The following is a 16,832-nucleotide window of genomic DNA, read 5'->3' as shown; positions in this document are numbered from 1 at the left end:
AGAAATTTCCTTCCGTGAAACCGGTCCCTGGGGCCAAAAAGGTTGGGGACCGCTGGCTTAGGTGATCAAGAATGAATGGGAGCACAGAGCCTCCCGGGATACCTTCGTCACGCAGCTTGGGAGGCTCTTGGCTGCTCCTTCTGCGCATGCTTGAGCACCTCAGGAATGTGCAGGAGCCCTTTCATCGCATGTGCAGAGAGATTGACAAGTTTTTTCACAATCACGTCACCCGATTTCGCGTCTGCCTGGGGTGACGTAGGAAGAAGAACCCGAAAGAAGAGAGGAGAAGATGTCGGTGCCCGGTGCTCCCTCTGTGATTTTTTTGTTTTGGGTTTACTTCTGCTTTAGGTCAAGAAGTGACTGTTGTGTTACAAGAGTCTTCTGAATCCCATTGCAGCATTTGTTGTCAATGTGCATGCATATATAACCTGAGATTGCAGCAATTTAAACTGCATAAAAGGTGTACCGGGAAAAAAAATGCTTTGCAGTCCAATAAAAGAGCAGCAATGAGAGTTAAGAGGTAGAGCCATGTTGTGGTTGTGTCTGCATACAAGCTTTCTCTGGTCTCTGGGATGTGCAGACTTTATGGTAACTTAGATACCAAGTACGCCGAACCCAGCGGCGCCGTCTATACCGGAAGTGACGACATGATTTTATTGGGTCTTCCCTATGGATATGACGTGATTGTGAAAATGCTCTATCCCCTCCCATTCTCCTGACGTCTCCTCTTCCACGTCTCTCTAGTGTGTGTGTCCCGGTGAGCTGTGCTGTATCCCCGTAGGGGAGGTGCAGGGTCCGGGTCATGGCGGTTGTGTCCGGCACGGGGGGCGCGGGCTCTCCAGGCGGTGCCGGTTTCAAGGAAGGGGCCCGGGTTGCTATGCTGTGCATGCTGTGGTACTCGGTGAGCTCTGGTGGGAATGTGGTGAACAAGATAATCCTGAACAGCTTCCCGTACCCGGTGACCGTGTCGTTGTTCCACATCCTGGCCATTTGCTGCTTCCTCCCCCCTATGCTGCGAGCCTGGGGGGTTCCTCACACGCAGCTTCCCGCCCGCTATTACCGCTGGTACATCATCCCGCTGGCTTTTGGGAAGTATTTCGCCTCGGTGTCCGCACATTTCAGCATCTGGAAGGTGCCCGTGTCCTATGCACACACAGGTAAGACAATGGGGGGGCCCATAGGGTGCCAGCTGGGCTCAGTGCTGGCCAGCACCCAGGAGGATGTGTGAACTCTTCCCATTGTGCAGAGATGTGCTCATCTATCATGCTGATAACATCCATAAGATCTATCTATTTGTAAACCTTTGGTAAATATTCTGCTCATCTCCATGGCTCTATCACATCAACAATTCATCATTACAGTGTCTGAAATATCGTTAGCAATTCCTATATAACTATATTAACATACCAATCCCAACATGTATTACAAAAGGGCAACATTCTATTATTAAAGCGGAACTTAATCTGCATGACTCGCCTACTGGCGATCCATTGCAGGGCGCCGCCATCTTTCTTTTATTCTTCCTCCTAGACACAATCTTTGCTCATCTTGATTGGCCGTACCGGCATGACACATCTTCATTCTGGATGCCATTCATCCCTGGCACATGCAAGGGAAGGCTGGGTTGCTGGCTATTCTTGGCAACCAAAGCTGACGCTGCCAATGCACAGTCTGACACCAGAAACCCGATCTGGTCGGTAAGATGTATTATTACAGAAGGGACATCGCCTGTTTCTTCCAGCAATAATGTCCTGCCTGATCAAGCAAAAAAGTGGAACTTTACCTCCACTTTAAATCAACAGAGCTGTACATGACCAGCCGGATGACTTCAGTTAGGAAGACACACAAAGATCAGGCAAAATAAAGAAAGATCAGCGCTCATACATTTATGATTCACAGATCATCAGTTTGGGCTATGGTTAAAGTAAAATGAACTTCAATAATGTTTAAATCCAATTTTGCAGCAATTGTCAAACACTTGACAATTTTACTGGCACATAGAAGCTGCAGATAGATGTTTGATCTTATTGTCTGTGCAGATAGGTGATAATTTACATCACACAAGGCATCATGTCTTGTAAGGAAGCACATTTTTTTCTACAGAATCAAAATACAGATAGAATGGAAGATTGGTTGTGTGTTTTATTTTTCATAATCTTGTGATCTCATCACTCCTATAACCAGCCAAGGTTGGGAGGGGTTGAAGCCACTTCTGGCACACATCTGTTGACATAAGTGACAATTGGCCTCGTGGAGTGTTTTCATCGGGGATGATGCAGAGCACACCCTTCCTGAACTTGTTCAGGACTGAATAGTCTTACAACAAGGCAGTGATTTCACAGTACAGTGCATTGTCACAATGTTATAGGAAGTCCAAAGCACTGGCCGGTCCACTGGAAATCTTTACACAAAATTAAACAATTATGCAGTTTGGCTTTTATATTGTTTTATTTTATATTTAACTATAGTTCTACTTTAATATGTTATAAATAGACAATTCATTATTATACATAGGGATAGGATAATTAACTTTGAAGGGATAATTAATGTGTTGAGACGATCCACAACTTTTTTTTTTTTATTATTTGAGACATTCTGCATATTACCCAGAAGCTTTGCAGGTCTCAGCTTGTATACCAGCCATGTGTACAGTAAGCTTTTAACAAGCGTTTAGCAGTTTTGTTAAATTAAAACGTGGAGATATTAAACTTCTTGATGGGAGCACCAAGACAAACTGCAGACTTTTAACAAGCTTTAGGTAGTACTTGCTGCTTGTTAAAAGTGACATTCATCACTCGCTTTAAGATCTGTCTCCAGTCACCCGATACTGAAGCTAAATAGTTCCTTAAAGAAGTAAAAAAGCTGCATGAAATCTACTTAAAGCTTTGAAAAGCTTTTGTGGACTCGGCTTTTAAAATGGCTATATCGTCTATTAAGCAAGAGGAGCAGAAGCATGGAAAATCAGCCCTGGATCATCACATGGTTTGTTTTTCTTGCTAGATCTTTGAAAGCTATAGAGCACCTGGTATACCAATGTGATCTTCCCACACAAGTATTAAATGGAAAATGTTATTCTTACTGCAGACCAGTCTTTCTACATACACACGTCAGACGATTCTCATCTGATAATGGCCTCAGGACTGATATTGGATGGAAATCTAGTGTGTGTACAACACTCGTCCGACATTTATGGATCTGTCCTGGCGGATCCATGAATGATTGTATCACAAGTGAAGCCCAGCGGGGTGCCGTTCGTTTTCTCTTCCCCCTCCCCCTCCATAGAGCGGAACGGCGCTGTACAGGGCTTGTTCAGTTTTTTGTTGTTGGAAAGGATTGTGAAAAATTCTTTCCAACAACAATTTTTGAACGTGTGTATGTAGCCAATGTTTATATAGCATTGGGGTGCTCGAAACACCAAAGATAACATGCCACAAAATCTTATACAAGACTTAAGGAACTGGTTCAATTCACCCTTCCCAGAAGCACATTCTTGCATTCCTTTTACCCTCTTTCATTCATTTTGGCTGCTGGAGGCCAAAGAATTGGGACTTGCTCCCTACACCTATGTGATATCCTTAGATGACTGAACACCCCACAAGCACCAGCACTATCATGTGGGAGAAAAATAATTAAGTTTTATTCTCCCCATATCTGGAATTATGGGGTGATTCTTCCAAATCCTGCAACTTTACAGAGTAGGGGGTATTATGTAGAACTTGGGGTGGGGGTTAGGTCATCCAGTGTCTTAGATCTGCATGGACAAAACACAGGTTTAAGTGAAAAGGTTGGGTCCACAAAACAAAATATCTGATGAGCTAACCTGCTGGCATCTTGTATATCTCGTATCACTGGATACTTCGGTGGCCATAGTCCTTGTCAGACCTAGCATGCATTACTCATATTATAAGGAGATATAAACAGAACATCAACATTTCCTATTTATTAACCGCACAAAGTGCAATGCTTTGTAATTGTCCCCTATACATCTATTTTTAGCTGCCCACACATTCCTAAATTTTTACCTTTTTTTTTTACAGGTGAATACCTTATTATTGTATTATTACATATGTCAATGCTACTGTCAGATTCCAAAGTGAGCTCTGGCACACTGGATTATAAACCTGTAAAACTCACCAAACATTTGTCTGCGATGTCTTAATTAATCATTTTCCATTCCATACATTTCTTTCACATGAATGGAATATTGAAAACTCCCTCTGTAAACAAATCTGTGTGCAGTGCTCATGTATAGAAGATGTTGAAATGAAGTGTATACAGAACATGCACTTATCATGCTTCTGGTAGTAAATATAATAAGGTAAGATTGGACAGTTTCTGTGAATCAGCTGGCATATGTCTCTTAAACAAATGTAACATTTTGTTGTGTATGCTGTGTCCTAGTTTAAACTGAAAGTTCCTGAATGTCAGCCTGACCACTCCTCATTTAATAATTTTACTTGAAGTTGCAGATAAAGCAGCTGTTGGAGTCTTGTTGCGATTGAATATCATCTTTAGTTAAATCACTGGAATCAATTGACTTTAGTAAGTCAGATATTTTCATTATAGATATTAGTGAAGGTGGATAGGCAAGATGTGGCAAGCACAGCCCCCCGAACCAAGGCAAATGCCCAACACAACTCTATGTAGTTTGTGAACGGTAAAAGACTTTTCCACTTCCAACTATAAAGTTAGAAATGCGCTCTGGGAGCTCGGCCAACTGCAAGGATTCATGTGTGGAAAGAGGTGTGAGGCTTCTGTTAAATCTCTGCAAGGCTGAATTCTGGAGCCTTTTGCAAACTGTTGTTCAGTACAGTTGTAAATAGTTATAGTTGTGCAGCATCAAATCTATTTGCTGGTAATATTTTATTGATAACTGATTTTATTTTTGCTTATACAGTAAGCCTAAATAGTTTTTATTACGTTTATTTGGAAATGTGCCTGTGCCATCAGACGTGAGCATGGAGCAGGAATGTGACTCGTTAGATTGCCTTCTGCTTGTCATTGTCATCTATCAAACGCGTATTTTAAAGATAAACCCTTTAAAAACAGCTTTCCTCCTTGGTGTACCTAATTACTTGATCATTATTTAAAGCCTGCCATGTTCTAGTAAATAGGCGGACAACAAAGTAAAACAAACAATATCTCCCTTGTATTGAGTATTTTTTGGGATTACACCCATCAACCTGAACGTCTGTCATTCATTCATCTGGTAGCACTCCCTAATTACTACTAGCTGAAAAGTTCCCTTTTCCTAGGTTTACTGTCAGACTGGCAGAGCCATGTTGTACGAGAAAACGGCAGGAAAGAATTCTTGTTGGCTGGTGGTTAAGGATTCCTTCCAGCTTCACTAATACAGAACTGACAAAACTGAATAATGTTTGATTGATGCAATCAAATACTGATCGAGAAAGCCTTTGTCTTTAACATATCATTGTTAGACTTAATGTTTTGTATTAAATGTAACCTCTAGACTATTAAAAACAGGGACTAGTTTTTGGTCAGTTTTATCTATATTGGAATCTTTATTGCTGTTTCTAATAAGCTATGTGAAATTACTATGCCCAAATCAATGTATGTTTTGTACTCTCATTTTCCAGTGAAGGCCACAATGCCTATATGGGTGGTGCTGTTGTCAAGAATAATAATGAAGGAAAAGCAGACCACAAAGGTGAGTGTGGAGTAGACACTAAATTGGTCCTTACTCCTATTTGGTAGTCATTATGTTTTTTTTTATTTACACATTTTTGTTGCATTTTTATATGTAAGCAAAACGGGGGAACCCCAGTTTGCATACATCATAGAATAGATGTTTTACACCAGTGATTTTCAACCACTGTGCCGCGGCACACTAGTGTTCCATGAGAGATCCTCAGGTGTACCGTGAGAAATTATCCAATGTTGGTTAATTGGTGTGAAAATTATTTATTTACTGCAAATAATTTGTCTTCATTTGGCTATACCAGCAATGTATAGTGATAGGCAGAACAAAGAAGTACTCTTCCACTAGATGGCAGCAGGTAGCTAATTAATCTGTGACATTTTTGTTTAGTGGTGTTCCGTGGGATTTTTCTAATGTAAAATATATGCCACGATTTAGGAAAGGTTGGGAAACACTGTTTTACACACTGTAGATGTATATTACGGTAACTTAGCTTATCAAAATACAGTTTTTAAACTTTTCAATATTGCAAACTATCAGAAATGTTAAAACCAAAAATAGTGGCACACCCCTAGTAATGGTAATCCCAAAGTCTATGTGATGTTTCTTAAATGTGTTCTTCCTATCCACCTAGGTGTACCTATCGTTGATTCCAATAATTGGAGGCGTTCTGTTGGCAACAGTTACTGAAATCTCCTTTGACATGTGGGGTCTGATTAGTGCTCTCGCTGCCACTCTATGCTTCTCGCTGCAAAACATCTTCTCCAAAAAGGTTAGTACGTAGATGTTTGTTTCATTGCAGAAAGGACGTCCCTTCTTCATAAATACCTTTTCAGGCTAGTTCACCACTTGCCAACCTCTTTCATCGACTTGAATAGGTATTCCTAGTAGGCACTTTTGAACTGCCTTCTAAGCTTTAAAAAGTGTCCAAGGATTTAAAGATATTTTAGAGAGATGCAAAGCACAATGCAGGACTTCTGCATTGTGCTTCACATCTCACTGCTGATGTGAGCAGCGGCGTGGCGGGGACCGGGGTGGTATTTAAAAGCAGATTACTCGGTAATCTGCTTTTAAATTTCCCGCCCGGCCACGCCCCCCAACGGACCGGCGCCCCGGCATCACAGCGGGACCATCCGATCGCCGCTGGAGAGCGGGGCACATGTAAGGGGGGCTTCTAAAGTTACCCTGTATGTGACTCAGGATTACCGCTTTTTGCATGTAAAAGCCACCCCGAGTCACACTAGGGATTACCGCTAGGGGGGTTAATATAGTCAAAAGTCAATTTTGAGGGGAAACCAATTAACCCAACTGCATGTTTTTGGAATGTAGGAGGAAACCGGAGTACCTGGAGGAAACCCACGCAAACAGAGGGAGAACCTGCAAACTCCATGCAGATAATGTCCTGGCCAAGATTAGACCCTGGGACCTAGCGCTGCAAAGGCCAGAGCACTAATCTCTGAGCCAATGTGCTTCCTTGTCAGCCATTTGTAGCTACCGTGTTTCTAGAAAGGTTTCTTAAAGGGTGGTGACTGGGTGATTCAGCAGAAACATTCTGTATTTTATATTACAGCATGTTTTTGTTTTTACTGTACTGTAATACTGCATTTTATGCTCTCTAACTTTTCTTCAGTAAAAAGTACAGTTAATATCCTGGTTGATTTGTTTAACTTGTGTAAGTAACATATGGTATGTTTACTCAATAGGTGCTTCGTGACTCCCGAATACATCACCTGAGGTTACTGAACCTTCTGGGGTGCCATGCTGTTTTTTTCATGATACCAACATGGGTGTTACTAGACCTTTCATCCTTCTTAGTGGAAAGTGATCTGGTAAATTGACTTTTTTTTTTTCCTCCTGTAAATTTAGTTTTTTAGTTAATGCACATGTATAATCCGAACCCTAACATATATTAATCGGGTAGACCAATCATTAAAAGACAAGGAACTCATCTTATGAGCAGCAAATAGTGTTTAATGTGTACTAATCCCCTTCTACAAGAAAGCCATGTTTACACTTTGTTTTAATTCTTATTCTACCAGCCAGTTGATATAGGAACGTTATTAGTAACATTGGATTAAATAAGGTTTGTGAAGCACTGGAATGTGTAAGTCATTTGTTTATAATTGTAATGAAATGGGAAAACAAGTTGTCACAGAATATTGCACAATATATATACCTAAAAACTTGTCATTAGAGAATAATCAAGACTATTTTACACCTTCTTCTGAATGTACTAGTTGTCAGACTACCCCTTCCTCTAGCATGGAGCAAATACCAAAATCTATCTTATTCATATACACATTGTGGGGAAGTGATTTACAAATTTTTGGAGTTAAAGTATCATAAGGACAGCCAAGAAACTATCAGTATTTAAGAGGAGAGATGAGTAATATTATCCATCTGTTCTTTCCTATGACACATACCTAAAATTCACCTGTGTGCTGTTACAGGTTATAACCTAGCTTAGCCTGCGACTCATACACTGTAAAATAACTGGATCCTGTAATTTAGGCCAACGTTAGGAACTGGAAATAATAGAAAATAGCTTGATATATAAAGACATTACAATGCAAACATTTTCTAGCATACTTAGCAGCACAGTTTCAAATTTTGCATGTAATCCGTGTTTTATTACCTGTGTGTATGTGGAAGCCACACTGCCTTGTTTTGGGAAAGCTGTTGTCTTGAAATATATGTAATGAATACATTGAAGATAGGTAGCCTATTCCTTCTAAAGTCCTCCACATATATTTGCAAACTAAAACTTCTGTTTTAACACAAATCCGTATAACTAGTGTGCTGCTAAATCTGAAACCTTTTGTGAAATGCCCCGTCATGATTAAGTAAGTTTAAGTTGAAAGTGGAGTACTTCTTTCTCTTTCAGTTTTTTTTTTTTAATTGAAAAACAAGAGTATTTCTTTATTATCTAACAAAAACACTATTTCACTGTGCAGCATACATCTTTACTGTCCTGAAACCATTTTATTGCTGGAGCTAATGGTCACAATGACTTTGGTCTTTGGTCCTAATAGGTTGCATCACTGATATTTGTTTTACTTTTGTCTGGATTTTCCTGATCAACATACTTGTTAGAGTTTAGGTTCTCATAGTAATAAAACCATGGGTTTAGGGGTTCAATGCCAGATACAAGTACCATCTCTGGATTGCCCAAGAATTGAAAAGATGTGGTGGTTGATTCAATTTTCTAAGAAGAAAAAATGAAATATCACTTTAGCGTAGACTAATCTCTTAATCACATGGTGATGAAGGAAGATAATATGTTTACATGTATTTCTTTTCTAATATTTATTTTGAGTTACGTTCATGCAATTCATTCCTCTGTTTTGATCTTCTCCAGAGCTCCATCTCTCAATGGTCATGGACACTTCTCCTCCTGGTGATCAGCGGGACTTGTAATTTTGCCCAGAACCTAATTGCCTTCAGCATCCTTAATCTTATAAGTCCTCTAAGTTATTCTGTAGCCAATGCTACAAAAAGGATCATGGTTATTACAGTCTCTCTTTTCATGCTTCGAAATCCTGTGACTGGCACTAATGTTTTAGGCATGTTGACTGCAATTCTTGGAGTGTTTCTATATAACAAGGTAAGTGCCATCTTTATAACCTCCAATTTTGCTGAATGAAATGAGATTTGTAGACTTTGGTTTATTTGTTTTATTTTCTTTTCTTTTGATAATAGTAGGTAAATCATCTGACTCTTGTCACTTTACCCCCAGCTGTTTCTAGAACAATTTGCACAGTAAAGGAGAATTATTGTAATATATCTACATGCAGCCAATTCTTGCAACAACTTAAACTTAGAAAAGTGATAGAAAAAGTGCATTTTCTTTCCTTTGATCTGTTCATATTATCCTAAATGATCATCTGTTTTCTTTTTTAGGCCAAATATGATGCTAACCAGGAGGCAAAGAAACAAATACTTCCACTTTCCACTGGAGAGATCCAAGATTTGGGTCATCACCGTGAACATTCAGAAAAGCTTCAGAATGGCATTGCATCCTTCACTCCTGGAAGGGACTATCAGTATAATCGGACCAATATACTGACTGATCACTTTCAGTATAGTAGACAGAACCACCCAAATACACACAATCGATACGATGTTTGAGGTATCTTCCTTATTGCTACCTATTTGGCATCCTCCCTACTCCACCTGCTTCACATCACACTTTATCAAGAAAAGGCAAAACGTCTCATACTCGTACTGATAATCAGTTACAGTATGAGTTGTTGCTTGTCCATTGGAAGCAGTGGAGATGCAATGTAGGTCTGTTTTTTTGGGCATGAACAAAGCTTAGCCTTTATGTCCAGCCCCTATTCTTCAGTATCGAGACATTACATGTGGCGGTGCAGGACTTTTAGACTAAATTGCAATTTCTTCGGCTCCTTTTGATTGTGCATTTCCACTCTCCCAACATTTTCAGAAGTATTGGAACCCTTAGGCTGCTGCATGCAATAGTCTTCAGCCTTTTTAGGAAGAGCATTACCTTCTTTGTCTACTCCTGGCAACCACACTGCAGTCTGCACATAACACATATGAACAGTTTAATTTTAAATGATAAAGCTGTACATATGAAGTGAAAGGTAGTAATATCTCCCTGCATTTTAATATTGTGAATCTGGTTATTCTGGCAGATTATACTTTCTCTAAAGGTATCCATACTTCAAAATGGAAGCAAAAAGGCTTCGCAACCAATCGGTTTCCAGCTAAAAAACCTGGTACAGTGTAGAAATTGATAGGTTTTAATATTTTTTCCCTCATTACCCAAATCTCTGTTCTGCTTTATATTTCCATATGTCTTTGCACATGTAAACAAGCACAAGTGTTGCAGTTTTAAGACTGCAATAAAGGTCCACAGAAAGTTAATGTGATAAAGGCAGCTTGGTTATGTGACCAATCCCAAGTCGATTTGGAAAGATAACCCACTGAACATGAGTTAAGGCCTAACCGTTTACACTGTGGTAGTTTGTAGTAGTTGGTTTGCCTTTCTGGCTTTGGGAAACGGTTTTAAAAGGTTATATAAACAGTGTAGCTACCAACAGTGCTTGGAGTGTGTGCACCATTTTTAAGGCTGCTTTGGAGGCAATAGGTTTATAAAGTGTGGTTTAAAAGTTTATAGGTACCTAGTGTGCAATTTTTATGCTGCACGTGCATCCACTATATTTGTAGCACATCTAATGTCAAAAAAAGACCCATCCTAATCATTTTTGAAAAGGTCACCCAAAGACCATTCTTAACTAAAGTGTAGTTTGTTTTTCTTTACGTTTAACCTTTTAGGGAATAAGGCAACAGCATTGTGCAGCTGTATGTACATAGGTATGGTAAAAGTAAGGCAAGTATCATCAAGCATGTATTTTAATACTGAATGACATCCCCTTTTATCACCCTAACAGACATTATTGACGATTCCTAATCTTTAATGGATGCCCTTAATGTCTCTAAAGGAGACTTACTTTCCAAATATAAATCAGAAAATGAAAACCTCCCATGTTTATGTATCAAATATGTAGTACTGCCAGCTTTTAGCAGCCATTTGAAACTTTTAATCAAACTTTCGCTCCAGTACGGGGATCCTTGAACAAGGTTTCCTTTAGGTAATTTAATTCTGGTAAAACCCTAACCAGTGATCATTTTAGAACAAGTGTTACTATTAAATATAAACTTCAGTGATTTATTCCGTTTAACTTCACACCAAAATAATGTTTGTGCTACAAAGCATGATGGGTAATTACAAATTAAAGTACAATTATGGTTAGACTATAAAATCAAGTGTAGACCGTATGATGTAAACACACCATACCAGTAAGACCGTGTTTTGTTTTTCTCCAAAAACACCCCTTTGGAACATTTTGTAACTCCTTTGATCCTGCTAGTAAAATCAATAAATAGGCACTTCTGTGATTAGGGTTTTATTTCACTTGCTCCTGTTTTGATGTTGGCACCATTAACCCAAAGTTTGTTAGAATGACCCCACATTTTTGTATCTGCAGGATTTTAAGGAAAATATGTAAAATCACTGCTCTAAAAATAAATATGAAATATGAAATCCACCTCCTCCCATCTACTATTATGTGATTCTTGTTCACATGGGCTTAGGCTTGTCAAAGAACAATGTGTACAGTGATTGTTTTTTTTTATTAATGCTACTAACCTGCCAGCAGCTTTAGTGAAGCATTTTTAAGAATATGTTGGCTCAAGTATATGAATAGAAAATAGAGATCTAAATGGCAGTGCTTACAGCCACTTTGATCATCCTGCTAGCGGACTTTAAACAAGCTTTCAGGAGTGGTAATGCCCACTAGCAGGTCGTTTTAAATGATAGTTGCCACTTTAGTCACAACTCTCTATTTATTCTGAGGGATCAGAGTGCTGCTTTAGAAATGCTCGCTGAACACGTTGGTCTTGTACACTCTGAAGCCTGTTTGAACAAAGCCTATTTTTAAAATAAACTGTTTACAAATCCATCTATGGGTGTAAAGGCCCTCCGTTTTAATTGTCTATTTCTTGGGAAGATAGCATCCCCCTAATATAAAGCCAATATTATAGAATTTGGGAGCCTTCCATGTCAACAGCAGGAGAGCATGATGTAACCTTAGAACTAGTGGAACAAGCAGGCCAGTTGCTTTGCTTTGACATTAAATACCCGATGGACATTTTTAGTAAGATGCCATATTTTAATAGATTTAATTATACTAATGCTGTTGTTAAATTGTAACAGCTTAGCTTTTGCATTGCTGCAGTGTGACCATTAAGCACTGAGACCAATCTAGTTTGATTCAATTAGGTTGTTTAAAATACAGATTGTGTGGCTAGATCTTTTACCTTTAGTTTTGTCTGCTGGTATCATTGTGAAGATTTTTCATGATGAGCAATTTGATCCAAATAGCCAGTATGTTTGAAAGAACAAATTGACAGAAATAGGCAACAATAAGACACACAGTACATTATGCTGCTGAACTAATTTTAATAGTGGCCACACAGGATGCTAGGGGTGGGTAACTGCTTCCTGCCAGTGTCATCCCTTCCATTGTACCTGAGTTGAAGTTCCTTAGTTTCATGTTTTGTTTGAGCAAGAAATTGTAATATCTTAAGCATGGTCGAGTATCAAAAGGCCTGATCTGTCTACACTAAAAGAATATACCTTTTACCTTGGCTCACTAGGTTTAAACAAGGATTGAACGTTTGGATGTGCGACTTATAGTTAAGGCAATAGCTATAAGCATACATGTAATTGTCATTGAAAAGGATCTTTAACGGTCCTTTGCAATGACAAAAGACTGAGCGCTGTACGTACAATGCCGTTCTGCTCTATGGAGAAGGGAGGGGGTAGAACGGCTCTCTCCTTCACTTTAATTACGATTGTTTGTGGATCCACCAGGATGGATCCATGAAGGATGTTGGATGAGCTCTGTACACACTTTAGATTCTCGTCCGATACCAGCCCTGAAGTGATAACTGGATGAGAATAATTTGACATGTGTACGTAGCCTAACTCTCCGTTAAACATTTAATATTATGTAGGAAAAGTTTTACTGACGCTTTGTTCTCTGTAACTTGGTTTTCTAATAAAATCATAACCATTTGACTTCTGAGCAAATTTAGCACTTCAAGATTTTTTTTCATAAACCTGAACATCTATTTGGAAAACTTGGACAGAGCTGATTGGAACAGAGTTTTCTTTTCCTGATTTGTGAATATTTTAGTTTTATTTATTTTGGGGGGTAGAGGGGGCATATGCTAAGCTAGACCTCATCCAGGGGTTTATTAAAATTTAGGACTTTCAATAAAACTGACAACATGTAGCAAATTTCTTGTTTTTTTTTCTTTCCAAAATCGATATAACAATTTGGGTAATACTGGGCTATTAGTAATAGGAATGAGTTGGTAATTTTTATTTTTGTAACTTTGAACAATGTTTATTAGCCTGTTAATAGATCAAAAGCTTGATTGTGGTCATCAATTTTATTCTAATGTATGAGAAAGTTTAAAGTGCTTATCAGCATGCAATATCTATGTACAGTATCATATTTTCATATAAGTGACCTCTTAACATACTTAAAATGGTATTTTCATCATTTTTTGATATCCAGCATCCATTAGGTCTTTTTCATCTGTTTTTAGTGCCCATTCACACTACAGTTTGGACTATAAATGTGTTTTAATTTAAGTGTAATCAGGAGTTTAGTTTTTGCAGAATTATGTCTTGCATATAAACACAAAGAAACCTAAGAAACCGTCTAATGAACAATACTATCTGATTTTACTTTTGCTCTCTGCATTTTGACCTGTACCTTGAAAGAAAAAAAGGAGCCTGGTCTGAATTTGAATGTTTATTTTGCAAACCAAAAAATTGTAAACAGGACTTTAGCCAAACTTGCCGTGTTTTGGTAGTATGGGGTAACTGTCACTTAAAGGATTTGGGATTAAGTTATATGGCATGTCTGTAGTTGTAATGCTATTGCAAGCTTTGTATCTTCATGAAGCTTTGTGCTGGTTGCCTCGGAAGAACATAAGGAACTTTGCCCGTTTGGCAACCTAAGTAATCATTTTTTTGTTAGAAGTTTGCAGAGACGATGTGGTTAACCACACAGGAAGCATTTTACAGATAGTGTAGATTGTGGCTATAATCTGTAAACATGACGCAATATATTCCTATGTATATGTAAATTATTCATTGTCTGCATTGCAGTATTGGTATTTTTCATGAGATTCATTGTACAGGTCGTCATTTTTGTTTGTATATCTTATTAGTATGTTGTATAGCTCCTGATAGTTTGCTATCATACAAAGAAGGTATACATTATATCTTAGGTAAAAGTAAAAATGCCAGTGATACACATGTGTATATAAATGTATATGTGTATAAATATATATACACACAATGTGTGTTTGGCTTGGGTACAGATTGATGAATTATAAATTACAAGACTGTACAGATTTAAAAAAATGCCCTTTGCACTTCATTAGGAACTGTCATTTGCTTCTCTCTATGGAGTTTGCCCCCATACATTTCATTGAATATAATTGTGTACCATGTTAAAATAATGTGTTATTAAAGTGCAAGTATAGATAGTATATATTTTTTTCTAGTTTTGGATGAAATGGGTAAGAAAAAACCCTGCCCATTAGAATTTATCTAATGCTGTCCTGCTTGATACTGTCCCTCATTTCCACAAAACTGTGTTCAAATGTGCCCAAATTGAGGGGAACTCACTCAGAGTCTTGTTAGCATTGGAAGACTTTTCTTTATCACTCGCTATTGTGATACCTCAAAGATGTACTTCATTTCTATCTCTGTAACAGTGGTCACTAGGCAAATAGAGACACACAGCTAGGACAGCAATAACAATCAGCCTGTATATACACTTACCATATCTGGCCTTGGGGAATAAGGGGAAATTGGGGTTGCCTTGAGAGCTTTAAAGTTCTTAGGAATAAAAACTGAAGTAAAGGTGCCCTGCCACATAAGATAATTTTCTGTCCAGCATACAGGAATACTAACTTTTGCTCTAATGCAAAGGTAAGAAAAAGTATTGCTTTTATGTCAACTGCTGAGGATAAAAATATGAGCCAGCCCACCTCCAGGGAAAGTTTTCATGTGCAGAAATCCCATATGACCACCCTAGAACAAAACAGAATAAAATATGATATCTAACATACAGAATGATTGGGTGGTTGTAGTAAGTTAGCTGAATCAAAAAATGATCAAGGTTACTATGGGAAATATCATTGCTGTGCATCATTTAATGATGTGAAATAAGAATATTCCAAAGTGTTTTTCCTTGGTGATAAATTGTACTGTCCAAACCTGACCAAACCTGCAGGCAACTTATGCATGTTTTCCTCCTGTCTCCAGTCACTGCTTTTCCTGTAAAGCTCTTTCCTTTACCCACAACAAGTAAAAACACTGGCTTTATTTGAAGAATGATACTATTTATTGTCAGAGTGTATATAATAAAGCTCTACCGTTTATGTATATACGATAATATAACGTGTCAGATTCTAAAAAGAATGAAGCCTTTTAGTGAACATTTTATGTGTTTGCAATGAGATTTTTAATCTCGTACTGTATAAAGATTTTTTTTAATTACATGATAATTTAGGGGTAAATGGGACTAAATGACTTTTTTTTTTTTTTTTTTTTTTTTGTACTGTGAATTTGTCCCCTTATTGTCTGTGTTTGAGTTGTATCCTTACAGGAAAAAGAACAATAAAAATCTGTTGCTTATTTAAATCCTTTTCTGTGGTTTTTCAAATGACTGTTTTTAGAGCTTTGAGTATGAGATGAATATATGATCATTGACCGTCATATAGGTGAGTTGTTCTGATTGCAGACCATGATTAGGTCTGTGTAACTGTATTGCCCAGAGGACCCAACTCCCCAGGCACATTGAAAAAGCTGGAGGGAATGAGCTTATTGGCCACAAAAGCATGGTCATGTGCGTGCACACACCGTATTGTGCCAACCTTTAGATTCATAACGCAGACCATTGCTCACATGTGATGTGCTTTTTGCCCACCTGAGATGAGGTAACCAATCATGTCACCAGACCAGAAGGAAACATAGAATCAAAGTTATGTATACACATAACACATTTTTATTTATACTTCATGGCTTTCTGCAGCTAACTGCAAATTGTAATGGTTAGAAAGTATGCGGTTTACATACTGTTATACAGATCACTGAGGCAAGATGTTGGTGTCTCCTACATCTCAGACCTCAAACTGATATCAGGTCAGTAAAACTTCAAAAAGAATTTCTTGCTTATCTACAGAGTACCTCCCCTTCTATCACTGTAACATAAAGACCATTCTGTAGTTTAAAGGGCACTGAAGCTGTCCGTCTAGAGACTAATGGTGGACAAATAATTGTGTATAGGACACACAAACATTATGAACAAAAGTTGCACGGGGTATTCCCTACAATGTCCTTTTATAGACCTTAAGTCCTCAAAGACAAATTAACAATCTTGGACGACTAAAGATTTAGGGCTCTCCTTTACACTGATTACTTTAAACTCTGCCATGTACTTTAGGGATTTGTTAGTAACACAGGCTAGTACACAACAATCTAGATAAAGATAATTGTACATTTATTTCTAGATATTCCACATAAACTCCGTCCCAACACGGTATTGTTAATGTGGCTAAC

At 38.2% G+C, this 16,832-nt stretch overlaps 1 protein-coding gene across 1 annotated transcript; it reads left to right on the top strand.

The window, feature by feature from the left end:
• The first annotated feature begins 695 nt into the window (after window positions 1–695).
• SLC35E1 (solute carrier family 35 member E1) lies at window positions 696–15,914 on the top strand. Its single transcript, XM_072404652.1, has 6 exons — window positions 696–1,157; window positions 5,598–5,668; window positions 6,294–6,431; window positions 7,363–7,488; window positions 9,018–9,263; window positions 9,560–15,914. The coding sequence occupies exons 1-6, from the start codon at window positions 803–805 to the stop codon at window positions 9,785–9,787; spliced, it is 1,164 nt and encodes a 387-aa protein (XP_072260753.1). The 5' UTR covers window positions 696–802; the 3' UTR covers window positions 9,788–15,914.
• Window positions 15,915–16,832: the final 918 nt, after the last annotated feature.

Source organism: Pyxicephalus adspersus, chromosome 3, assembly GCF_032062135.1.
Source record: "Pyxicephalus adspersus chromosome 3, UCB_Pads_2.0, whole genome shotgun sequence".
NCBI lineage: Eukaryota > Metazoa > Chordata > Amphibia > Anura > Pyxicephalidae > Pyxicephalus > Pyxicephalus adspersus.
Note: the sequence above shows the minus strand (reverse complement) of the source record. Positions and strands in the feature narration are given on the sequence as shown.